The sequence below is a fragment of the Melanerpes formicivorus genome, unplaced genomic scaffold, assembly GCF_026170545.1.
Source record: "Melanerpes formicivorus ecotype bairdi unplaced genomic scaffold, bMelFor1.0.p_v2 SCAF_101, whole genome shotgun sequence".
Lineage (NCBI taxonomy): Eukaryota > Metazoa > Chordata > Aves > Piciformes > Picidae > Melanerpes > Melanerpes formicivorus.
Genome location: NW_027142453.1, coordinates 951,697 through 978,903, shown reverse-complemented (window position 1 = coordinate 978,903; position 27,207 = coordinate 951,697). Strand labels below are relative to the sequence as shown.

At 44.9% G+C, this 27,207-nt stretch overlaps 1 protein-coding gene across 1 annotated transcript in view; it reads left to right on the top strand.

Moving 5' to 3' along the window:
• VWA8 (von Willebrand factor A domain containing 8) overlaps positions 1–27,207 on the top strand; it is a 176,475-nt gene that overhangs the window by 63,433 nt on the left and 85,835 nt on the right. The window contains exons 7-13 of the mRNA XM_068166488.1: positions 339–388; positions 711–819; positions 7,222–7,326; positions 15,038–15,163; positions 16,532–16,666; positions 16,747–16,824; positions 25,041–25,201. Of these exons, the coding sequence (XP_068022589.1) occupies positions 339–388; positions 711–819; positions 7,222–7,326; positions 15,038–15,163; positions 16,532–16,666; positions 16,747–16,824; positions 25,041–25,201 (764 nt within the window). The remainder of the gene's footprint in view (positions 1–338; positions 389–710; positions 820–7,221; positions 7,327–15,037; positions 15,164–16,531; positions 16,667–16,746; positions 16,825–25,040; positions 25,202–27,207) is intronic.

Here is a 27,207-nt window from a genome sequence, read left to right as displayed (position 1 = left end):
AGGTGAGGAGAAAGTTCTTCACAGAGAGAGTTTTTAGCCATTGGAATGTGCTGCCCAGGGAGGTGGTGGTCCCTGAAGGTGTTCAAGAGGGGATTGGACGTGGCACTTGGTGCCATGGTTTAGTAGTCCTGAGGTGCTGAGTGGCAGGTTGGGCTTGATGATCTTTGAGGTCTTTCCCAACCTTATTGATTCTATGATTCTTTAAAAAAAGTGTAAAATCAGTTGTCAAGAAGTGAGTCTAAATTACAGGGAGGATTAGGAAATGCCTCCTACACCCTGAACTGTGACCCACAGTATGATCACTGCATTCATTTACAATTCTTGTCTTCTCTTTTCAGGACCATCTTCAGCTCTTGTATTCAGTTGGATCAAACATTTCCCCAGAGAGGTAGTTTTTCATAATTAACAATCAAACTGGCATGAATGAAGAAAAGTGATGTCCTTTCAGGATTCCTTGCTATTTTTGTGGCTTCAATCTCTGCACAGAGACAAGAAATGAAGAAAGAGGCCTTTTTTAATCGGTGTGGGGGTGTGCTCACACAGCTCTTTGTGTGCAGCCTTCATGTAGTGAAACCTGAATGCTTTAGACTTCAATCACACCGTGCTTGCTTGTGCTCAGAAATAGTGTCAGCGTGATGTAACTTGTTAGGCTTTAGTGTTTTAAATGCATTTAGCATCTCTAAACCTCTCTGTTGCTTTCTCTTATGCAGAATTTCGCAGCTCCTGTCTTTTGCCACAACTCTCTGCTCGCAAGAATCCTCTACTTTGGGACTTCCAGATTTTCCTTTAGACAACTTATCAGCTGCTGTGCAGATTCTGGTATGTGCATACACACGTGCTGAGATACTGTATGTGCTCAAATGTCTCAAAATTAGATTTGGTTGATTGCTGTTTCTAGAAGAAAATTAGCATGGGCATTTATGAGGAGAGCACAAGCCCTATGAGGAGAGGCTGAGGGAGCTGGGGTTGCTTAGCCTGGAGAACAGGAGGCTCAGGGAAGATCTTATTGCTCTCTACAACTCCCTGAAGGGGGGTTGTAGCCAGGTGGGGGTTGGTCTCTTCTCCCAGGCAACCAGCACCAGAACAAGAGGACACAGTCTCAAGCAGCACCAGGGGAGGTTTAGGCTGGAGGCTAGGAAGAAGTTCTTCATAGAAAGAGTGATTTGCCATTGGAATGTGCTGCCCAGGGAGGTGGTGGAGTCACCATCACTGGAGGTGTTCAGGAGGAGACAGGATGGGGTGCTTGGCGCCATGATTTAGTTGATGAGATAGTGTTGGATGATAGGTTGGACTTGATGATCTCAAAGGTCTTTTCCAGCCTGGTCTGGTCTGGTCTGGTCTATCCTATCCTATCCTATCCTATCCTATCCTATCCTATCCTATCCTATCCTATCCTATCCTATCCTATCCTATCCTATCCTATCCTATCCTATCCTATCCTATCCCTATTCCTATCCCTATTCCTATTCTATTCCTATTCTATTCTATTCCTATTCTATTCTAGAGTACAGTTTCAGGGAGAAAACTGGCTGTCTCTGGGCAATACTTTAACCATGCATGTAGCATTAGTGCTGAAGAAAAGAGTGCAATGTGGCACAGGATTTGTGATGTTATTAAAGGTATTTTACCTATCTTCAGAAGCATCTACAGTTTGCCTGGTGACACTGAGTTAGTCAGTGGAAAGGAATAAAAATCCCAGGAAATGCTTGTGATTTAATGAGAGTGGCTGGAGAGCAGCCAGGCAGAAAGGGACCTGGGGGTACTGGTTGAGAGTAGGCTGAACGTGAGCCAGAAGTGTGCCCAGGTGGCCAAGAAGGCCAATGGCATCCTGGCCTGCATGAGGAATAGTGTGGCCAGCAGGAGCAGGGAAGTCATTGTGCCCCTGGACTCAGCACTGGTTAGGCCACACCTTGAGTCCTGTGTCCAGTACTGGGCCCCTCAGTTTAGGAAAGATGTTGAGTTGCTGAAATGTGTCCAGAGAAGGGCAAGAGGCTGGGGAGGGATTTGGAGCACAAGCCCTGTGAGGAGAGGCTGAGGGAGCTGGGATTGCTTAGACTGGAGAATAGGAGGCTCAGGGGAGACCTTCTTGCTGTCTCCAACTCCCTGAAGGGAGGTTGTAGCCAGTTGGGGTTGGTCTCTTCTCTCAGGCAAACCCCACCAGAACAAGAGGACAGAGTCTCAAGCTGTGCCAGTGGAGGTTTAGGCTGGATGTTAGGAAGAAGTTCTTCAGCGAGAGAGTGATTGGCCATTGGAATGAGCTGCCCAGGGAGGTGGTGGAGTCACCATTCCTGAGGGGGGAACTGGATGAGGCACTTGGTGCCATGGTTTAGTTGATTAGGTGGTTTTGGGTGATAGGTCGGGCTCAATGATCTCGAAGTTTTTTTCTGACCTGGTTAATTCTGTATTCTGTAAGCCTGATTGATTGTATTACAGAGATTGATTGTATTACAGGGAAAGGACTCAAAACACCTATTGAAACATGGGTGTAGAGGCAGTTAAGTTTTATAAGATAAAGCCTGCAATAGGTCTGTGGATTGGCTGGTAAGGTTTAGTATAAACATAGTAAAAGGTTACCTGAAGATGCAGGTTGATCAAGCTTTAAGTTGCAATACTTCCTGACAGATGCAGTCCATAGGGACATAAAAACCACTGTGCACTTGCTGAGTTCACTGTGGTAGATCAGGCAGGTCAGGACTAAAAGCTGTGGCAGTCTTTCTGCTTTGCATTTGCCTCTTAGACTTTATAATTGCATGGTAAAAAGTCCCAGTAAAGCTAGGAGGTACCTCCTGAAGGAAGTCAGGGACATGAGATTTGTGCAAAGAGAGAGGGGGTTGGAAGGAGCCTTTTTACATGCATGAAGATGTAGTCAACCCAGGAGTGTAAGACACCAGGACAGCTTCCCAGACTCTTCAAGTTGCAGATGTCTGTAGAGAGGACTCTTGGGATAATTCTCTGCTGTGCCTCGTGTGCAATCACTTTACCTATGGTACTGCTTAGAGGCAGATTACTTCATCTTTTATTTGATTATACACATTAAAACATGCCAATTAGTTGGGTTACTGTAGTGCTCAGTTCCCTCAGTACTGCTGGATACTTGCAGATACTTACTGGTGTCCAGAGAAGGGCCACGAGGATGATCAGAGGGCTGGAGCACCTCTCCCATGAGGACAGACTGAAGGAGTTGGGGCTGTTCAGTGTGGAGAAGAGAAGGCTCCCAGGTGACCTCATTGTGGCCTTCCAGTATCTGAAGTGGGCTACAGGAAGGCTGGGGAGGGACTTCTCAGGCTATCAGGTAGTGATAGGACTAGGGGGAATGGAATGAAGCTGGAGGTGGGGAGATTGAGGCTGGAGGTGAGGAGGAAGTTCTTCCCCATGAGAGTGGTGAAGCCCTGGAATGGGTTGTCCAGGGAGGTGATTGAGGCCCTGTCCCTGGAGGTGTTTAAGCCCAGGCTGGATGAGGCTGTGGCCAGCCTGATCTAGTGTGGGGTGTCCCTGCCCATGGCAGGGGGGTTGGAACTAGCTGATCCTTGTGGTCCCTTCCAACCCTGACTGATCCTACGATACTATGTTCAGAAGTGATTAAGATGCAAGTTCAGAGAAATGAAACAGTGTTTGGGCAAGAAGTACTGTTGTGGTCTATAAAAGGATATTTAATGATCAATAAATGAGGAGATTAATTAATAAATAAAATAATAATTTTATTAATTAAAAAAAGTCCCACAAAAAAACCACAACCATTAATCAAAACCTATTTACAGATTGGAGGGGTTGGGTCGTGGAACAGATCCCTCACCAGCAGGAACAAGTAACAATTTAGACAATATGTACAAAAATCCAGAAACAACAAACAGCACTCTAAACTGTAAAGAAAAGCAACCTCGGCAATGCAGCCGGCGATTGCCCTATGGGGAGAGGCTGAGGGAGCTGGGATTGTTTAGCCTGGAGAAGAGGAGGCTCAGGGGTGACCTCATTGCCCTCTACAACTACCTGAAAGGTGGTATTAGCCAGGAAGGGGTTGGTCTCTTCTCCCAGGCAACCAGCACCAGAACAAGGGGACACAGTCTCAAGCTGTGCCAGGGGAGGTTTAGACTCGAGGTGAGGTGAAAGTTCTTCACCGAGCGAGTCGTTCGTCATTGGAATGTGCTGCCCAGGGAGGTGGTGGAGTCATCGACCCTGGAGGCGTTCAAGAGGAGATTGGACGTGGCACTTAGTGCCATGCTCTAGTCATGGGGTCTGTGTTGATAGGTTGGACTCGATGATTCTCGAGGTCCTTTCCAACCTAAGTTATACTGTGATACTGTGATACTATGTGCCCACAACGGGGTGGGGGAACTCTAGAATTCCCTAAGGCAACAGACCTTCAATAGATGCTTATAAAAATCAGATTACTCACTGGTCCTGATACCTCGTGGCACACGTTAAGATCTAGAGAAACCAAAATGGCCCTGACCACATGGAAGCAGCAGGAGCACCGTTTCACTTTCTGTTGGTGTCTGCAGCTTATTGCTGAGGCAGGATTTGCTCTCAAAGGATTTGTAGCTGAAAGCTTTGTAGAGAGGAGGTTTCTCTGCTGCAATCCTTTTGTAGCAGCGCTCACTCCTTTCTCCAGTCAAACAAAACTGTCCCGGGGACTCAGCTCCTCTGGGGTTTCGCCTCTCGGCCTGGCAAGACGCGTGTCTGTCCTCTGGGCTTCACAACGCTGAAATAACGAGGGGTCCTTGCTGTCTTGTCTGGGTAAACTGAAACACAGTTCAGCTTCCAAGCGAAGCTCGTGGTTCCTTCCAGAGCGTGGACAATTGCAAGACAAGGCTCTGGCTCTTTGGGCTGATACTTATAGATTTCCCGAGGCAATACTGGCCAGTAGCAACAGAGACCTAGGGATAAAACCCTGGTATTGCAACCTATAGAAAGCCTTCTTTCCAAACGTGGCCAAAAGCATGCCCACCTGCCTCATTCTGGCTCTGAGACATGTTCAAGCAAGTCTGAAGAACCAGACCTACTAACTTCTGCCTCATTGTCTGATTCAGAGTAATTTTGAGGCTTTTTGTCCATCCAGGACAAGTACATGTTGGATTTGAAAAGAAATTGCAACTTTTTATCCTTTGAGTCCTGTATTGAAAAACTATTTTTAAATTAATGCCAGATGGCTTTCAGAGTAATGAAAATGAGTCCTCTGCTATTATCTAAACTGTGGAATGAAGGAAGCATTTTGGTCTGTGTTAGAGAACGTGAAGTGTTCTCATTGTGTGGCAGTGTCTTTTTTAGGTAGATATGAACGGTTTATTATAGAATTAGTTCCAATCACTTGGTTTCTTTAAGCTGATTGTTCTCAGTGATTCCAACTGCAGCATTTTTGAGCCAGCAGTGTGCCCAGGTGGCCAAGAAGGCCAATGGCATCCTGGCCTGCATTAGGAATAGTGTGGCCAGCAGGAGCAGGGAAGTCATTGTGCCCATGTGCTCTGCTTTGTTTAGGCCACACCTTGAGTACTGTGTCCAGTTCTGGGCCACTCAGTTTAAGAAGGACATCAAAACACTTGAACGTGTCCAGAGAAGGACGAGGCTGGGGAGAGGCCTCGAGCACAAGCTCTAATGAGGAGAGGCTGAGGGAGCTGGGGTTGCTTAGCCTGGAGAAGAGGAGGCTCAGAGGAGACCTTCTTGCAGTCTACAACTCCCTGAAGGGAGGTTGAAGGAAGGTGGGGGTTGGTCTCTTTTCTCAGGCAACCAGCACCAGAACAAGAGGACACAGTCTCAAGCTGTGCCAGGGGAAGTTTAGGCTGGATGTTAGGAAGAAGTTCTTCACAGAAACAGTGATTGGCCATTGGAATGGGCTGCCGAGGGAGGTGGTGGAGTCACCATCACTGGAGGTGTTCAAGAGGAGACTTGATAGGGTGCTTGGTTTAGTTGATTAGATGGTGTTGGATGATAGATTGGACATGATGATCTTGAAGGTCTCTTCCAACCTGGTCTATTCTATTCTATTCTATTCTATTCTATTCTATTCTATTCTATTCTATTCTATTCTATTCTATTCTTCCATTCCATTCCATTCCATTCCATTCCATTCCATTCCATTCCATTCCATTCCATTCCATTCCATTCCATTCCATTCCATTCCATTCCATTCCATTCCATTCCTACATCACAGTAAATAATATAATTCAAATAAAATCAACTGATTTTCAGTTATCCACTTGGATTTGCTTAGGCACCCAACTGAAAGAAGAGTTACTTAGAAACGAAATCAGGAGATGCATATTTTATGAAATGTATAATTCAGTTCATACTTATAATCAGTAATACTGTTTATAATGTTCCATGATGGGGGGGGCGGGGGTGGGGGGAATCAGTAAAAGAATCCCCCAACATTTCAAGCACTGCAGTAAATGTCATGCTTAAGAGATCAGGGAGCCCTTTACTGTATTTTAAATGTCCTCTGTATATAGAATAGAATTAACCAGGTTGGAAAATACCTTCGAGAGGTGATGGAGTCACTATCACTGGAGATGTTTAAGAGGAGACTGGATGAAGCACTTGGTGCCATGGTTTAGTTGATTAGATGGTGTTGGGTGATAGATTGGACTTGATGATCTCGAAGGTATTTTCCAAGCTGGTTAATTTCTACCCTATCCTATCCTATCCTATCCTATCCTATCCTATCCTATCCTATCCTATCCTTTCCTATTCTATCCTATTCTATCCTATTCCATGCTATTCTATCCCTATTCTATTCTATTCTATTCTATTCTATCCTATCCTATCCTATCCTATTCTTTCCTTTCCTATTGTATCCTATTCCATGCTACTCTATCCCTATTCTATTCTATTCTATTTTATTCTATTCTATTCTATCCTATTCTATTCTATTTTAGTCTACTGTATTCTACTCTACTCTTATTCTACTCTACTCTTATTCTACTCTACTCTTATTCTACTCTACTCTTATTCTACTCTACTCTTATTCTATTCTATTCTATTCTATTCTATTCTATTCTATTCTATTCTATTCTATTCTATTCTATTCTATTCTATTCTATTCTATTCTATTCTATTCTATTCTATTCTATTCTATTCTATTCTTATTCTATTCTATTGTTATTCTATTCTCTCCAGTGGAATAGAATCTGATTTCTGTGAAGTATTATAGAATGTGAAGTAGAATATGATTTGCATATTGCCCTCACAGACTTGTTTTCTGAATTTGTGGTTTTTGATTTGAATTAGGATTCCTTTCCCATGATGTCAGTCCAGAGTGTCATTGACCGGCTCTACCCCTATGATGTTTTCCTGGGAAAGGAAGGAAGAACAGCAGTCAAAGATGTATTAAAAGTGAGTATTGCACACATATAGTGTACTTACATGGAGCAGTGGATTATGAGATGTGGTTTTTTGGACTAATGTTACTTCAGTACTTTTGTAAGAAAAAGTAATTTGAAATAAACAACAAGGCTTCATTATTGCTGATGCTAAAACAGGAGTTAAAAGAGTACCCCACAACAAATGTGATAAGTGAAAGATGAAACCTCCTAATTCTTCAGAATTCTTAGACCTCATTTCAGGACTACAGAAAAACTCTCAGTCCTGTATTGTGTTTTTAACCAGGCTGGCCTCCTGCTTGCCTTTCTGAGTTTTGGGATGGATAGTCCTTGCATTTGAATGAGGTTATCCTGAATGACCTGCTAGCTTTCATGAACCTTCAAAGCTGTCTCTTGTGAGGTCCAGCTTCTCACTCTTCTCTGAGTAAGCTAGTCTGGCCTGAAATCCAGGGTCTGTGGCTGATGTTATTTGCCTTCATGATGACTCCTCAGGATTTTGAACTGCAGTATTTCATGGTTGCAGAGGGAGAAAATAGATCAGTTGGTAGTGCATGAGTGTTGAGGTCATGGGTTCGAACCCTGCAGTGGTCAACAGAGCTGTGCTTCTTTCTTTTTGATCTATGCTTAATAGTGAAACAGGCCTTAGATACCTTTTTTCTCCTGGTGCAAAGCACACAACAAATACACATTAATTATCACCAGCAGGAGGATTACACACATCAAAAACATCAGCTTTAGATCCCAGCCATCACTTAAAATTACTCTTTCACCTACTGGAATCTTAAACTCCCTTATCTCAATTGGTAGAGTGCTAGATGTCACATTTCTGTATCATGTAAGCCAGAAGAACCCCAGACAGTGGTCATACAGAAGCTGAATTTTATACCTAAACCATAAATAAAATTTATGCATTATATATTTACCTCTTTGATCGAGAAGTGAACCCAAACAATATTTGTAGATCAGGACCCCAAAAACTGAAAAGAACAGACGCTCTAAAATCCAGAACACCTTCATGTTTGCTCTTCTGACTCAAGCAAGCAGTAAATCAAGCTAAATATATCACAGGCCCCATGTTGGGCGCCAATAATGTGGTGGGATGAGAGAAGGCCTAGCTCTCCCTCCCCCACAAAGAGGAAAAAAAAACACAGCTAACTCAGTCGGAAAAGCAAAAGGAATGCTGTATTTACAAGCAATAAATCAAATTCAGGTTATATATATACACAATATACAGTATTTACAATATATATACAGAAATATACAGCAAAGAAAAATACAGGAACAAAACTCCCTCCTTCAGACAGAGGAGGGTTCCCCCTCTGTACCCCCCCTCTCTCCCCCTACCTTCCTTTTTTCCCAAAAAGGTCTAGAGAGAGAGAAAAGGTAATTAATAAGGATGAAATTTTGTTAGGCCTCAAAAGCGCATGCAGGATCAGTGCTTATCTGGTGTCCAAGGTCAAACTCTGGCTGCTCAGAAGCAGACAGGCTGGAAAAGCAGGACAGAGAGAAACTGATAAAAATTCCAACTGCACTAAAACTTAAAGTTGCATTCTACCAATCTACCAATGAAATTCATTTAGAATATCTGATTGTTTTCGTTATTACTCCAAAACATTCAGCTGGAGTGTTCCAGTACTGTCCCTTTCTTAAAGGCACAGCCTCAAACGGTAACAGTTGCCCAGGCTGTTGTTGATTGCCACATCCACAAGCAATTGTGCCTTGTTTTTGCATAGCAGGAGCTGTCTGTGCATCACCCCTGCCTAGTGAGCATAGGGCCTGTATTGAGATGTTCCCCTGGGCAGCCTCAGTTATCTAGATTGTGTCACACTGTCATGCTTTTCCACTGCTTGTCAGGGTGATTCAAGTTCACAGTATCACAGATGCAAGGGGTTGGAAGGGACCTCAAAAGATCATCTAGTCCAACTTCCCTGCCAGAGCAGGATCACCTATACCAGATCACACAGGAACACATCCAGGTGGGTCTTTAATATCTCCAGAGAGGGAGACTCCACAACCCCCCAGGACAGCCTGTTCCAGTGTTCTGTCATTTTTCCTGATGTTTCCATGGAACTTCCTGTGCCTGGATTTCCACCCACTGCCCCTTGTGCATCACCAAGAATAGCCTGATTCCATCCTCTTGGCACTCACCCTTTACATATTTATAAACATGAATGAGGTCACTCCTTGGTGTCCTCTTCTCCAAGCTGAAGAGCCCCATCTCCCTCAGTCTCTCCTCATAAGGAAGATGTTCCACTCCCTGAATCATTTTTGTGGCCCTGTTCTGGACTCTCTCAAGCAGTTCCCTGTCCTTCCCGAACTGAGGAGCCCAGAACTGGACACAAAATTCCAGATGCAGCCTGACCAGGGCAGAGTAGAGGAGGAGAAGAACCTCTCTGGACCTACCCCAGATTGGCATTGGCCTTCTTGGACATGAGCACATTGCTGGCTTCATGGTCCCCCTCCCATCCACTAGGACCCCCAGGTCCTTTTCCCCTTCACTGCTCTCCAGTGTATTTTTCTCTGGAAATACAGACTTCTGCCTTTCAGCAGAGCAGTAGCAGCCACTTCTGTTCTTACTGTGCTTTTACTTGAAATAATTTGTATCCTTTTTGTTTCTCCCCTTGGCTGGGGATGGTGAACATCTCTTAGGTTTAGAGCTGTTGGCTTCCGCTAGTCTCCATGTCTTCTATTTAATTTTATCTGTGGTGCATGCTTTTGCTTCCTGTGTAAGACAGGTTGACTATTAAAGAAATCTTCTTTCTCAGTGATGGTCTGCTTCTAAAAATCTTCCTGTCATTTGCATTTTTCTGTGTTAATTTTCCTTTCCTTTCTGTTTGGATACTCTTCCTCATCACCACTTATACAAATGTGTTGGATGATGTTAACAAGCACATCTAATCTTGTTTGGTATTTTACCCTCTTGGCACACAGCAAATCTTGTTAGGCAATGAACCTTAAGAAGGAAAGAAAGTAACTGGTTGTACTGAGGAACTTCTGTTTATAATTCTATTACAGTAATGGCAGCATCAGGACTGTATGAAATATGGATAAGAAATTATTATTTTCCATTCTGCAAGAAATGTGAGGGAGAGCAGTCGAGCAGAAGCAAGGTGATTTCTTGCTCTACCTTCCTCAGAGGTCCAGAGACTGTCCAGCTAATATTTGCCACCAAGAGCTTCTCTGTGTAACAGAATACAGTGGACTTGGTGAGCTTTGAGGTCTTTTCAAATCTTATTGATCCTATGATTCTATACTGAACTGGGAGGTATTGACAGTTGAGAAATAAACACTGGAAGTGTATTGGAATTGATTTGTTAATTCATGTGAGATGGAATGGAATGGAATGGAATGGAATGGAATGGAATGGAATGGAATAGAATAGAATAGAATAGAATAGAATAGAATAGAATAGAATAGAATAGAATAGAACTGAACTGACCAGGTTGGAAAAGACCTTTGAGATCATCGAATCCAACCCATCACCCAGCACCGTCTAATCAACTAAACCATGGCACCAAGCACCCCATCCAGTCTCTGCCTAAACACCTCCAGTGATGGTGACACCACCATTTCCCTGGGCAGCACATTCCAATGGTCAATCACTCTTTCTGTGAAGAATTTCTTCCTCTATCATCCAGCCTAAACCTGCCCTGGTGCAGTTTGAGACTGTGTCCTCTTGTTCTGGTGCTGGTTGCCTGTAAGAAGAGACCAACCCCTACCTGGCTACAGGTAGGTTGTAGAGAGCAAGAAGGTTTCCTCTGAGCCTCCTCTTCTCCAGGCTAAGCAACCCCATCTCCCTCAGCCTCTCCTCATAGGGTTTGTACTCCAAACCCCTCCCCAGCTTTGTTGCCCTTCTCTGGACACCTTCCAGCAACTCAACATCTTTCCTAAACTGAGGGGCCCAGAAGCATCAGTTGTCTTTGGATGTGTTTGCTGGTTAGCTTATCTCTCTTGTGGGTTCAGCATCGTGGTTACCTGCAAATGCATCTCATTTAAGCTGCTCCTTTGACCTGCTGGATCATCTGTGTATTCTTTGTGGTTTCCAGATTGAGGCATTACCAATCATTAGATACTTCCAAATGGTCAGAATTCCTCTTCTTCTTCTTTCCTAAATTCTGCAGTTTGTCTTCTGTCATGTGTTTCTAGGCATGCAGAATGTGGCCTGATGTTTATGGACAGCCAAACCACTTCCCTTGTTTTTGGTGGCCGGTCTGTCTTCTTTCTTCTTGAGTGTGAAGCAATGAGGCTGCCCACTTCTGGCTCTCCAAATAGCTGCCAAGCCTTCTGATGCTGAATGTGCTCAATAATTGTCCTTCCAACCCACAACTATTTTTTCCTATGTGGCTATCAACTTGGACTCTGTATAGAGGAATTTGCTTCTGGCTCAGGCAGAAGTATATTAATGGATTCTACATACATTGAATGCCACTCTCTAGTTCCATATCTAGCTATTGTGATTGTGAATGAGCTGTGTCCAAGAGATCAGTCTTACTCTGAAAGCCACAAAGAGTTTTGTTTGATTCTCCTGTCCAGGTGTAAGTGTGGTAGCTTCTTTAATGACTATGTTATCCAGTTCAGCAGCATTTCTGTGCTTACTTGTGATGGATTCAAATTGTACAAATTCAGTTAGATGAATTGAAGTTGTATAAATTTAGTAATGATCTGCAGGCATAGAGAGTCTCTTTTCACTTCCCTAATTACAGAACCCTCTGGGTGAGGGGTTTGGAACACAAGCCCTGTGAGGAGAGGCTGAGGGAGCTTGGGTTGCTTAACCTGGAGAAGAGGAGACTCAGGGGTGACCTTATTGCTCTCTACAACTACCTTAAGGGATGTTGTAGACAGTCAGAGGTTGGTCTCTTCTCTCAGGCAGCCTGCACCAGAACAAGAGGACACAGTCTCAAGCAGCACCAGGGGAGGTTCAGGCTGGAGGTCAGGAGGAAGTTTTACAGAGAGAGAGTGATTGGCCACTGGAATGAGCTGCCCGGGGAGGTGGTGGAGTCGTCATCACTGGAGGTGTTCAGGAGGAGACTTGACAGGGTGCTTGGTTGCATGGGTTAGTTGATTAGGTGGTGTTGGATGATAGGTTGGACATGATGACCTTGAAGGTCTCTTCCAACCTGGTCTATTCTATTCTATTCTATTCTATTCTATTCTATTCTATTCTATTCTATTCTATTCTATTCTATTCTATAATCGCAAACCCCCAAAAGACCCATCCAAAATATGCCTTAGAAATTTTAGACTACTCATACTTTTGTGTGTAAAGGCTGCTGCTGCTGTCTTCCAATCTTCCTTTTTTGATGCTGAGGCTGCTGGTGCCGATAAGCTTCTTGCTTGCTCACAGTGATGTTCCTTTGTTGCTATCAGATTAAGGGATTTTAGTGTACAAGCAGTTTGCAGTTTTGTGTATGAGCGGCTTTGGACCTACCAAAAATGCAATTAACTTAATAAGAATATTGCAATTTACTAATGACCATAAGAGTGAGAACATCTCATGGAGTCACCATCATTGGAGGTGTTCAGGAGGAGACTTAATGGGGTGCTTGGTGCCATGGGTTAGTTGTTTAGGTGGTGTTGGATTGGTTGATGGGTTGGACGTGATGATCTTGAAGGCCTCTTCCAACCTGGTCTGGTCTATTCTATTCTTCTATTCTATTCTATTCTATTCTATTCTATTCTATTCTATTCTATTCTATTCTATTCTATTCTATTCTATTCTATTCTATTCTATTCTATTCTATTCTAGCTGTAGCTCATTTCACAGAATCAGTTGGAGCATTTCTTAGAATCACACTTTGAGATGCTATTCAGTAGGCATTCCTATCCTGTCTTCAGTGTTTAACGGTATCTGAAGTAGACTCTGCTCTTACCATAAGAATATCATTTGCTGCAGCCCTTTACTAGAGCACATTTATCTTAAATTCATGTTTATACATGAACTCTGTGTAAGTTCTTGTTCCAGAATGGAAATTTACAAGGTGATGAAGAGCCAAAGCATTTGTATGAAAGTGCAGCTCGGTTTTCCTTCTGAACTTTAACAGGCAGTGCTGTGAATCGTAGTAGCAGTGCAACTGCATGGTTCTCAAGACTTGTCTTTAAAAAAGCACCAAAACCTCTTTTCCTAACAACTCTGAGGAGGTAGATAACACTCCTCTTTCTCATTTTCTCAGCTTCCAGTCTGAATAAAGGGCTTCATGAGTTCAGCAATTTCAGGTAGTAGCTCTTTTTGTGCATAAACCCCCTGATAGGAATTCTGCTTCTCCAACAAGGTAGACTTGTTACAGGGTTTTGAAAATGGTTTTCATGTTTTGTATATACAGTATAAAACAGAGAGTAGAATGCTCAAAAGAGAATTGGGAAGACAAATACATCTTTTTCTTTTTTAATGCATGGAATGGAATGGAATGGAATGGAATGGAATGGAATGGAATGGAATAGAATAGAATAGAATAGAATAGAATAGAATAGAATAGAATAGAATAGAATAGAATAGAACAGAACTAACCAGGTTGGAAAAGACCTTCGAGATTGAGTCCAACCTAGCACTCAACACCATCTAATCAACTAAACTATGGCACTAAGTGCCCCATCCAGTCTCTTCTTAAACACCTCCAGTGATGGTGACTCCACCACCTCCCCAGGCAGCCCATTCCAATGGCCAATCACTCTTTCTGTGAAGAACCTCTTCCTAGCATCCAACCTAAACCTCCCTTGGAGCAGCTTGAGACTGCGTCCTCTTGTCTCACAGGTTGTCTGGGAGAAGAGATCAACCCCCACCTGGCTACAGCCTCTCCTCAGGTAGTTGTAGAGAGCAATAAGGTCTGCCCTGAGCCTTCTCTTCTCCAGGCTAAGCAACCCCAGCTCCCTCAGCCTCTCCTCAGAGGGCTTGTGCTCCAAACCCCTCCCCAGCTTTGTTGCCGTTCTCTGGACATGTACCAGCAAGTCAATTTCCTTCCTAAACTGATGGGCCCAGAACTGGACACAGGACTCAAGGTGTGGCCTAACCAGTGCTGAGTACAGGGGCACATTGACTTCTCTTTTATCCTTGATACAGCCAGAACATCCTGAAGCCTTAAGTTGTACTGTCCTCAATTTCATTGCATGATAAGGCTATAGAGTTAAGCAAATATGTTTGATTTTTATTGGCAGGCAGATGTTTAAATGTGCAATTGGATATAATGACCTACAGAGACAGCTGATCTTGTATTACACATGCTAAAGGCTATCATCCTTTTCTCTTATTATTATTTTGATTTGGCTGGCTAAGACTTGGCAAAGACACCCTATGACATTTTCACTTTACCTATGTCACTACAGTTAGAATAAGGAGATGGTATGCAGTCTTCTTGCTTTGGTTTTAAGTGTCAAATATACAGGCCACCAGGAATGTGAGTAGGGTAGAGCAGAGTAGAGTAGAGTAAGTAGAGTAGAGTAGAGTAGAGTAGAATAGAATAGAATAGAATAGAATAGAATAGAATAGAATAGAATAGAATAGAATAGAATAGAATTAACCAGGTTGGAAGAGACCTTTGAGATCATCGAGTCCAACCTATCATCCAACAATGCAGGTATGTGAAGTAGAAGTTGAAGTAAACTAAATGGGTTTAGGATTTCACAAGCAATTAATCTTGAATATACTTCTGGCTTTGTTTTCAGAAGGAACAGTTTTAAAACCCAGTAAGCTGTATTTACTAATTCCTTTCCCCCACACCCTGTTTCTACAGCGTTTTGAGCTTCAAGATTCAGAAAGCCCCTTGCTTCCCAAGAGGATTACAAAGGTCGAAAGTGGAAGCAAACCTTTGAAGGCTGATGTAACTGTCCAGATTGGGGAAAAAGAAGTGACATTCCAGGTATGAATTTATCTATCCATCAAGCACATGTATGTTTTCAGATAGAATGAAGATGTTTCCATTTCACTGAATCTTTGACACTCACACTCGATACTAAAACTCATTTCACAGTATCACAGTATCACCAAGGTTGGAAGAGGCTCAGGGGAGACCTCATTGCTCTCTACAACTACCTGTAGGGTGGTTGTAGCCAGGAAGGGGTTGGTCTTTTGTCTCAGACAACCAGCATCAGAACAAGAGGACACAGTCTCAAGCTGCACCAGGGGAAGTTTAGGCTGGAGGTGAGGAGAAAGTTCTTCACTGAGAGAGTTGTTAGCCATTGGAATGTGCTGCCCAGGGAGGTGGTGGAGTCACCATCCCAGGAGGTGTTCAGGAGGGGATTGGGGTATAGTCATGAGGTCTGTGGTGACAGGTTGAACTTGGTGAATTTGCACTGAATATTTTTTTGGTAGAGTAACAGATGATATTTATTAGAAAAGCATCTGCATGCTGGAATGCTAAATTATGGATACATAAGATTTTATTTCTAGATAAACTCGTACTTTCCTACATTTCATTCATTTAAGTTTCTATGGTAAAAGAAATGCTAAAGAACAAATGAAAGAAAAAGTCTCTCAATTCACAGTATCACCAAGGTTAAAAGGGACCTCAAAGATCATCGAGTCCAACCTATCACCACAGACCTCATGACTAAACCACAGCACCAAGTGCCACATCCAATCCCCTCTTGAACCAGGGGAGGTTCAGGCTGGAGGTCAGGAGGAGGTTTTACAGAGAGAGAGTGATTGGCCACTGGAATGGGCTGCCCGGGGAGGTGGTGGAGTCGCCATCACTGGAGGTGTTCAGGAGGAGACTTGACAGGGTGCTTGGTTGCATGGTTTAGTTGATTAGATGGTGTTGGATGATAGGTTGGACGCAATGATCTTGAAGGTCTCTTCCAACCTGGTCTATTCTATTCTATTCTATTCTATTCTGTTCTGTTCTGTTCTGTTCTGTTCTATTCTATTCTATTCGATTCTATTCTATTCGATTCTATTCGTTGTTTCTGAGCCTTTGCCCGAGTGATATCCCTTGTGCCTGGGCCAGCACATTGCTGTATAGACCTCTCCACAATCTTGGTCATGCCTTCCATCAGAAGGTGCTTCTAACACAGATGAGGGGAAAGGGTGGAAGGTGGAACTAGATGATCCTTGTGGTCCCTTCCAACCCTGACTGATACTATGATACTAAGGTGTGGCGGCTCAGAGAGGCTCAAACCAGTTGATAAAGCTGCTGCACACATTCAAAGTGCAGTGGTGGTGGTGGAAGAACCTGCACTTATGACAATATATCTTAGTTAGCTTTTTATTTTCTCTTTCTTTCTTATAGGTTCCAGCTGGGACTGGGCTGTTAAAAAATCGTCCTCAGTCAGATACTTTCATAAGGACTTTGAGCCATGATCAACTTCTGGCAGAAATGATGCAGTCCCATATGGTTAAAGATATGTGTTTAATTGGAGGAAAAGTAAGAATTTACATTTCTTTTATCCCCTCATTCTCTTGCCCCTTGGAATGTAATCTAATCCTTCATTTTTAACTTTTTAGGGCTGTGGTAAAACAGTTCTTGCGAAGGAGTTTGCTGATATACTGGGATACAGTATAGAACCTATAATGCTGTACCAGGTAAGAAAACTAACTGCTGATGATCATGCTTTAAATGTGATCTACAATGTAATAACAGAGACATTGATTCTTTGTATGTCTTCTCTCTTTCAGTGATCTAAAAGCTGCAGCTATGTATATACACAGCTGCAGCTTTTACAGTCACTGACAGTCACAAAGTTGGTGAGGGGCTTGGAGCACAAGCCCTGTGAGGAGAGGCTGAGGGAGCTGGGGCTGCTTAGCCTGGGGAAGAGGAGACTTAGTTCCAAAAGGATGTAGCCTCATCAGTGCAATGTTGCATTCTCAGTGACATACCTAACTTCCCAGGAGTACCTGTTACCTTCCATACAGTGAAGTATTAGGTGCTTACTTTCTGAGCCAGAACAGAGTGTGTCCTACCTAATTTTCTCTGTGCTTCTTGCTGCAAACATGTTTTTAAGTCATCCCAGGAAAATAACTTTTGCAAGTTGATAAGTTTCCTTAAGGACAGGCACACCCTAACCCTTGCTTTAGAATAGACATAGAATAGAATAGAATAGAATAGAATAGAATAGAATAGAATAGAATAGAATAGAATAGAATAGAATAGAATAGAATAGAACAGAATAGACCAGGTTGGAGGAGACCTTCAAGATCATGGTGTCCAACCTATCATCCAACTCCACCTAATCAACTAACCCATGGCACCAAGCACCCTATCAAGTCTCCTCCTAAACACCTCCAGTGATGACGACTCCACCACCTCCTCAGGCAGCCTCTCTACCACTGCCCTGGGCAGCCCATTCCAATGGGCAATCACTCTTTCTGGGAAGAACTTATTCCTAACCTCCAGCCTAAACCTCTCCCAGCACAGCCTGAGACTGTGTCCTCTTGTTCTGTTGTTGGTTGCCTGGGAGAAGAGACCAACCCCCACCTGGCTACAACCTCCTTTCAAGTAGTTGTAGAAAGCAAGAAGGTCTCCCCTGAGTCTCCTCTTCTGCAGGCTAAGCAACCCCAGCTCCCTCAGCCTCTCCTCACAGGGCTGTGCTCCAAACCCCTCCTCAGCTTTGTTGCCCTTCTCTGGACTCGTTCCAGCCAGTCAACCTCCTTCCTAAACTGAGGGGCCCACAACTGGACACAGGACTCAAGGTGTGGCCTAACCAGTGCAGTGTACAGGGGCAGAATGACCTCCCTGCTCCTGCTGGCCACACTGTTCCTGATGCAGGCCAGGATGCCATTGGCCTTCTTGGCTGCCTGGGCACACTGCAGGCTCATGTTCAGCCTACCATCAACCAGTACCCCCCCGGTCCCTTTCTGCCTGGCTGCTCTCCAGCCACTCTGACCCCAGCCTGTAGCACTGCATGGGGTTGTTGTGGCCAATGTGCAGAACCCAGCACTTGGATGTGTTCAATCTGATGCTATTGGATTCTGCCCATCTGTCCATGCAATACAATATTGGGTACTCACCAGCAAAATGAGACAATTACTTTGTTAAATACATGGCCACTGTGTTTCAACATCCTACCTTTAGTCATTACCTCCACTGAACAGGATGGAAGACTTTGGTTTTGGAGACATACGAGAAGCTGACAATGAAATTAGTTACTCGGTAACAACTCATTTATTTATTTTTCTGAGAGATCTGTAATTCATACAGAAATGAAATCTAGAACAAGAGTTTGTAGCATTTCCCATTGGAGTGGTTTCACCAGGGTCTGAGCAAGTTCAAAGAGTAGTGGGTTTTTATAGAGAGGCTTTTTGATATCAGAGACTGGATGAGGCACTTGGTGCCATGGTTTAATTGATTAGATGGTGTTGGGTGATAGGTTGGACTTGATCTCGAAGATCTCTTCCAACCTGGTTAATTCTCTATTTCTTTCTCTATTTCTATTTCTATTCCACTCCTGTTCTACTCCTATTCCCCTCTACTCCTATTCCCCTCTACTCCTATCCTCTTCTGCTCCTCTCCTCTTCTACTCCTCTCCTCTTCTACTCCTCTTCTCTTCTCTTCTCTTCTCTTCTCTTCTCTTCTCTTCTCTTCTCTTCTCTTCTCTTCTCTTCTCTTCTCTTCTCTTCTCTTCTCTTCTCTGCTCTGCTCTGCTCTGCTCTGCTCTGCTCTGCTCTGCTCTGCTCTGCTCTGCTCTTCTGCTCTGCTCTTCTGCTCTTCCCTTCCCTTCCCTTCCCTTCCCTTCCCTTCCCTTCCCTTCCCTTCCCTTCCCTTCCCTTCCCTTCCCTTCCCTTCCCTTCCCTTCCCTTCCCTTCCCTTCCCTTCCCTTCCCTTCCCTTCCCTTCCCTTCCCTTCCCTTCCCTTCCCTTCCCTTCCCTTCCCTTCCCTTCCCTTCCCTTCCCTTCCCTTCCCTTCCCTTCCCTTCCCTTCCCTTCCCTTCCCTTCCCTTCCCTTCCCTTCCCTTCCCTTCCCTTCCCTTCCCTTCCCTTCCCTTCCCTTCCCTTCCCTTCCCCTCCCCTCCCCTCCCCTCCCCTTAAAATAAAACATTTTCTGCTTCTAGAGCTCCAGGAGAAAAAACCATCCATATTCAAAGGGATGTTATAACAGTTTTCCAGCAACTTGCTCCTTTTCTTCCCCCATCAAAAAAAAAAAAAGCTCTTCTGATCACATCAGTACTATTTGTGTACTGTGATGGTTTTGTTTCTAGGATTAATTTCTTTTTTTGGTGTCTCTTTTTTTTGCATGACCTCATGATTATTCTTTACCAATCTTTTCCAGTTTTTTATTTGAGAAATAATAACAACATGTAAGTCCAAATTGGCATGAAGAGCAGGAAACAGATTTTTCACCTTTTACTTGCCAAAAGCACTACAAACTATGAAAAAGGGCTGAGTCGGAGGCTCGTATCGCTGTAGATGCTCAAGAGAGTGGAACAGAAGTTACCCTACTTGTTTTCTCTCATGGTTTTCTTTTTCCCTGTGTGCAAAATATAGTAGAAAATAAACAGCATCATGTAAAACACATAACTTAGAAGGACTGTTAGTTGGGTTAGGAACTGGCTGGAGGGCTGAGCCCAGAGAATGGTGCTGAATGGTGCAACATCCAGCTGGCAGCCAGGCACCAGTGGTGTGCCCCAAGGGTCAGTGCTGGGCCCCATCCTCTTTAACATCTTTATTGATGATCTGGATGAGGGCATTGAGTCCATCATCAGTAAATTTGCAGACAACACCAAGATGGGAACAGGTCTTGATCTGTTAGAGGGTAGGAAGGCTCTGCAAAGGGACCTCAACAGGATGGACAGATGGGCAGAGGCCAAGGGCAGGAGATTGAACACATCCAAGTGCCGGGTTCTGCACATTGGCCACAACAACCCCATGAACTGCTAAAGGTTGGGGTCAGAGTGGCTGGAGAGCCGTCAGGCAGACAGAGACCTGGGGGTACTTGGTCCATAGTAGGCTGAACATGAGCCTGCAGTGTACCCAGGCAGCTAAGAGGGCCAATGGTATCCTGGCCTGGATCAGGAACAGTGTGGCCAGCAGGAGCAGGGAGGTCATTCTGCCTCTGTACACTGCACTGGTTAGGCCACACCTTGAGTACTGTGTCCAGTTTTAGGCTCTTCAGTTTAGGAAAGATGTTGACTTGCTGGAAGGTGTCCAGAGAAGGGCAACAAAGGTGGGGAGGGGTTTGGAGCACAGCCCTGTGAGTAGAGGCTGAAGGAGCTGGGGCTGCTTAGCCTGGAGAAGAGCAGGCTCAGAGGAGACCTTCTTGTTGTCTACAACTACCTGAAAGGAGGTCATAGCCAGGTGGGGGTTGGTCTCTTCTCCCAGGCAACCAGCACCAAAACAAGAGGACACAGTCTCAAGCTGTGCCAGGGCAGGTTTAGGTTGGATGTTAGGAAGAAGTTCTTCATGGAAAGAGTGATTGCCCATTGGAATGTGCTGACCGGGGCAGTGGTGGAGTCTCCGGTGCTGGAGGTGTTTAGGAAGAAACTTGATATGGTGCTTGACTGTGTGGGTTAGTTGATTAGGTGGTGTTGGATGATAGGTTGGACTCAATGATCTTGGACGTCTCTTCCAACCTGGTTAATTCTATTCTATTCTATTCTATTCTATTCTATTCTATTCTATTCTATTCTATTCTATTCTATTCTATTCTATTCTATGCCATGCCATGCCATGCCATGCCATGCCATGCCATGCCATGCCATATTAAAATAAGGATTTTGTTACACCAGGTAAAGTAGCACTGCCATAATTTTGCCCAAAATAAGGGGGGAAAATTAATGCATATAATTCTCTTACCTCCCCTCCAAAGGAAGAGATTTTTAATGTTAGACTATTGTAACCCTTCATCTGAAATGTTATACTTTTCATAGTATCATAGTATCTGTCAGGATTGGAAGGGACCACAAGGATCATCTAGTTCCAACCCCCCTGCCATGGGCAGGGACACCCCACACTAGATCAGGCTGGCCAGAGCCTCATCCAGCCTGCTCTTAAACACCTCCAGGGATGGGGCCCCAACCCCCTCCCTGGACAACCCATGCCAGGGCTTCACCACTCTCATGGGGAAGAACTTCCTCCTCACCTCCAGCCTCAATCTCCCCACCTCCAGCTTCATTCCATTGCCCTTAGTCCTATCACTGCCTGAGTTCCTGAGCAGTCCCTCCCCAGCCTTCTTGGAGGCCCCCTTCAGATACTGGAAGGCCACAATGAGGTCACCTGGGAGCCTTCTCTTCTGCAGACTGAACAGCCCCAACTCCTTCAGTCTGTCCTCATAGGAGAGGTGCTCCAGCCCTCTGATCATCCTCGTGGCCCTTCTCTGGACACCTTCCAGCACCTCCAGATCCCTCTTGGAATAGGGGCTCCAGAACTGGAGGCAGTACTCCAGGTGGGGGTCTCAGCAGAGCTGAGTAGAGGGGGAGGATCACCTCCCTCGACCTGCTGGCCACACTTCTCCTGATGCAGCCCAGGATCTGATTGGCTTTGCAGGCTACAAGTGCACATTCAGTGCACATTCATGCCTTATATTAACAATAAAGAGAAACAATAAATCACTGGGCAAGTATTTAGAGCCATAAAACACATCCCTTACAAAAGCTGCCTGTGTTAGCAAACGATACTTGTCCTTGGTGCATCGCTAAATTGAATCTTACTCAGCCATTTGAGTTGCAATCTTGATACTCGTTTTGTATTTCAGAAAATATTTTGCGGCAGACTACACTTCTGAGTTTTATCTGCAGAAAAATTAATGTGTGGTTCTCAAGTGGTGGTTGGAATTACTTTATTTAGAATAAACCAAACCAGGTTGGAAGAGACCTTCAAGATCATCGTGTCCAACCCATCAACCAGTCCAGCCCCTAAACAACTAACCCATGGCACCAAGCACCCCATCAAGTCTCCTCCTGAACACCTCCAGTGATGGTGACTCCACCACCTCCCCGGGTAGCCCATTCCAATGGCCAATCACTCTCTCTGTGAAGAATTTCTTCCTAACATCTAACCTAAACCTCCCCTGGCACAGCCTGAGACTGTGTCCTCTTGTTCTGGTACTGGCTGCCTGGCAGAAGAGACCAACATCTGCCTGTCTACAACCTCCCTTCAGGGAGTTGTAGAGAGTGATAAGGTCACCCCTGAGTCTCCTCTTCTCCAGGCTAAGCAACCCCAGCTCCTTCAGCCTCTCCTCAGAGGGCTTGTGCTCCAAACCCTTCCCCAGCTTTGTTGCTCTTCTCTGGACCCCTTCCTGCAACTCGACATTTTTGCTAAAGTGAGGGGCCCAGAACTGGACACAGGACTCGAGGTGTGGCCTAACCAGTGATGAATACAGGGGCAGAATGACCTCCCTGCTCCTGCTGGCCACACTGTTCCTGATGCATGCCAGGATGCCCTTGGCTTTCTTGGCTGCCTGGGCACACTGCAGACTCATGTTCAGCCTACCATCAACCAGCACCCCCAGGTCCCTCTCTGCCTGGCCGCTCTCCAGCCACTCTGACCCCAGCCTGTAGCTCTGCATGGGGTTGTTGTGGCCAATGTGCAGAACCTGGCACTTGGATGTGTTAAATCAGATGAATACAGATGAATTTCAGAGGAATATTCGATGTTGCATCCCCAGGCTCCCAGCTGATTCATACAGTATGTTGTTTCATTCCTCTGACAGTGAATTCTCAGAAGGTGTGTTGGTTAAGTATTCAGTTATGCAGTGTTTACTTGCTGCTCAATGCACACTTGTGGTGCAAGTCCTAAAAGCACTTCTTTCCCTGGCTTTGAAAAAACAAACCAACATTGCACTTTCTGGTTTTAGTCTAATTCCTTAATAACACAGAAAAGAGCAAATGCAGCAGGGAAAACAGCCAGCAGTACAACAATAAAAATGATCTGGTTTGCTGGATGGGAATGTGGGGGCTTTCAATGTGGAAGCACTGAAGTAACCAGACTTTGTCCTGTTATTTTAAGGCTTCTAAGGAAACATAGAAAGAGGAAATGATTCAGGCCATATGATGTAATGTGTTCTATTTTTAATCCTTTAAAGTTCAAAGGGTTTATAGTTGTGAGGAGCACATATGCAAAAGCTGCAGCTATAATAGAAAGTTTTTTTCTCATCTGATTTCATAGTTTCATAGTTTCATTCAGGGTTGGAAGGGACCACAAGGATCATCTAGTTCCAACCCCCCTGCCATGGGCAGGGACACCCCACACTAGAGCAGCCTGGCCAGAGCCTCATCCAGCCTGGGCTTAAACACCTCCAGGGATGGGGCCTCAACCACCTCCCTGGACAACCCATTCCGGGCCTTCACCATTCTCATGGGGAAGAACCTCCTCCTCACCTCCAACCTGAATCTCCCCACCTCCAGCTTCATTCCATTCCCCCTAGTCCTATCACTACCTGAGATCCTGAGAAGTCCTTCCCCAGCCTTCCTGTAGGCCCCCTTCAGATACTGGAGGGCCACAATTAGGTCACCTGGGAGCCTTCTCTTCTCCAGACTGAACAGCCCCAACTCCCTCAGTCTGTCCTCATAGGAGAGGTGCTCCAGCCCTCTGAGCATCCTCATGGCCCTTCTCTGGACACCTTCCAGCACCTCCACATCCCTCTTGTAATTTCAAGATTGTATTCACAGCACAGCCTAAGAAATGCTCCCAAAATGCTTATCACATCTTTGTTGCTCTAGTGCTTACCTGTTATAATGGACTTCCTAAAATATGTGTGGATATTTTAGATGTTATGTTTGGGTTGTTATTGATCCCTTTGTGACACACTACATACTTTTGGTTCTGTGTGTTACTGGCTCCTTTCTTCTATCCTTTATTTTTATGCTTCCCATTGCATTTTCTTGCTGAGAGGTGGAATGTCCTGCTGGTTTGTGTTCAAAATTAATGATGCAGTCTTTGCACTTCCAGGTGACTTCCACATGAAATGAGTGACTCGTTTGTTCCAGGTGTAAATTGCTGCCCCCTTCTGTACACAAAGTTGTGTACAAGTTGCCATAAGCTTGCATTATAATGAAGGAGGAGGGGAAGGCTTTTGTTCTGGTATTAAAGTGGTAATATTGCCAAGTCTATAACTTCCAAAGACTATTTAAAATAGTGTGTGTGTGTGTGTCGATTCAGAGATGCATTTCTGGTATGCTACCAGAGAAGGGCAATGAAGTTGGTGAGGGGCTTAGAACACAAGCCCTGTGAGGTAGAGGCTGAGGGAGCTGGGGTTGCTTAGCCTGGAGAAGAGGAGACTCAGGGGTGACCTTATTGCTCTTTGCAACTACCTTAAGGGAGGTTGTAGACAGGCAGAGGTTGGTCTCTTCTCCCAGGCAACCAGCACCAGAACAAGAGGACACAGTCTCAGGCTGCACCAGGGGAGGTTTAGGCTGGAGGTTAGGAGGAAGTTTTACACAGAGAGAGTGATAATGGGCTGCCCGAGGAGGTGGTGGAGTCACCATCACTGGAGGTGTTCAGGAGGAGACTTGATAGGGTGCTTGGTGCCATGGGTTAGTTGATTATGTGGTGTTGGATGATAGGCTGGACACAATGATCTTGAAGGTCTCATCCAACCTGGTCTGGTCTATTCTATTCTATTCTGTTCTGTTCTGTTCTGCTCTGCTCTGCTCTGCTCTGTTCTGCTCTGTTCTGTCCTATCCTATCCTATCCTATCCTATCCTATCCTATCCTATCCTATCCTATCCTATCCTAATTGAAAATTTCCTTCTAATCTTTTTTTTAACATATTCCCAGGAAAAACAGGAGGCAATTTTGTAAAGGAGGAAGATTATACTTGCAGAGTAAGAAAATAGAGCATAACTATATTCTTCTGATCCTTACAGGATATGACAGCTAGAGATTTGCTGCAGCAAAGGTATACCCTTGCTAATGGAGACACTGCTTGGAGACCATCGCCGCTTGTTACTGCTGCCCTGGAAGGAAAGCTTGTTATTCTCGACGGCATCCATCGAATTAACCCTGGCACTCTAGCTGTGCTTCAAAGGTCAGGATGTGAGCATGGATAAGCTGGGTGTCCGTGATATGGTTGTTGAGCACGTGCATACTGAGAAATGAAGTTACTTCTGTTGAATCTGGCTGTGTACTCCAAGCTGAGAATTGAAGTTTCATACAACATCTAATGTTATGTAAAGCTTTGCTACATAGAATAGACCAGGTTGGAAGAGACCTTCAAGATCATCGCGTCCAACCCATCAACCAATCCAACCCACCTAAACAACTAACCCATGGCACCAAGCACCTCAGCAAGTCTCCTCCTGAACACCTCCAATGATGGTGACTCCACCACCTCCCCAGGCAGCCCATTCCAATGGGCAATCACTCTCTCTGTGTAGAACTTCTACCTAACATCCAACCTAAACCTCCCCTGGCGCAGTTTGAGACTGTGTCCTCTTGTTCTGGTACTGGCTGCCTGGGAGAAGAGACCAACATCTACCTGTCTACAACTTCCCTTCAGGTAGTTGTAGAGAGTAATAAGGTCACCCCTGAGTCTCCTCTTCTCCAGTCTAAGCAACCCCAGCTCCCTCAGCCTCTCCTCATAGGGCTTGTGTTCCAAACCCCTCACCAACTTTGTTGCCCTTCTCTGGACACCTTCCAGCAGCTCAACATCCTTCCTAAACTGAGGGGCCCAGAACTGGACACAGGACTCGAGGTGTGGCCTAACCAGTGCAGTGTACAGGGGCAGATTGACCTCCCTGCTCCTGCTGGCCACACTGTTCCTGATGCAGGCCAGGATGCCATTGGCCCTCTTGGCTACCTGGGCACACTGCAGGCTCATGTTCAGCCTACCATCAACCAGCACCCCCAGGTCCCTCTCCGCCTGGCCTCTCTCCAGCCACTCTGACCCCAGCCTGTAGCACTGCATGGGGTTGCTGTGGCCAATGTGCAGAACCCGGCACTTGGATGTGTTCAATCTCATGCCCTTGGACTCTGCCCATCTGTCCAGCCTGTCGAGGTCCATGCATCCTTAAAAGCAGAAGCAACTCTTAGAATCAATAGGTTGGAAAAGACCACAAAGTTCACCAAGTCCAACCTGTTAATTCCTTCATGGTTTTTTTTTTGGTTAGCATGTAATAATACAAGACATTTCATCTCTTTCTAAATGCAGAATGTCTGAACTGAAGAATGAGATAAATATTATACTCTAAACATAGGGACTCTATGAATTAGTAATATTTGCTCAATGAATTGAATATGCAAAATGATAGAAACCATAAAGAACACTTTGAATGCATTCTGCTTGTAAATAATATAGAAGCATAGCATCAATAAGGTTGGAAATGACCTCAAAGATCATCAAGTCCAACCCATCCACCAACACCTCAGCACTAACTAAACCATGGTTTCAAGTGCCACATCCAATCCCTTTTTGAACTCCTCCAGGGAGGGTGACTCCACCACCTCCCACCTCAGTGGCCAATCACTCTTTCTGGGAAGAACTTTCTCTCCACTTCAAGCATAAACCTCCCCTGGCACAGCTTGAGACTGTGTCCTCTTGTTCTGCCTTGATAATATGTGAATGTTACAGTTGTATGCAAAACATGCTTTGTATTGATTGTAAAGAACTCTTTCTAAACACTACTTAGATTAGTAAAGATGTTGAGTTGCTGCAACATGTCCAGAGAAGGGCAACAAAGCTGGGGAGGGGTTTGGAGCACAGCCCTGTGAGGTGAGGCTGAGGGAGCTGGGGTTGCTTAGCCTGGAGAAGAGGAGGCTCAGGGGAGACCTTCTTGCTGTGTACAACTACCTGAAGGGAGGTTGTTGCCAGGAGGGGGTTGCTCTTTTCTCCTAGATAACCAGCACCAGAACAAGAGGACACAGTCTCAAGCTGCACCAGGGGAGGTTTAGGCTGGATGTTAGGAAGAAGTTCTTCACAGAAAGAGTGATTGGCCATTGGGATGTGCTGCCCAGGGAGGTGGTGGAGTCACCATCACTGGAGGTGTTTTAGAGGAGACTGGATGAGGCATTTGGTGCCATGGTTTCACTGAATAG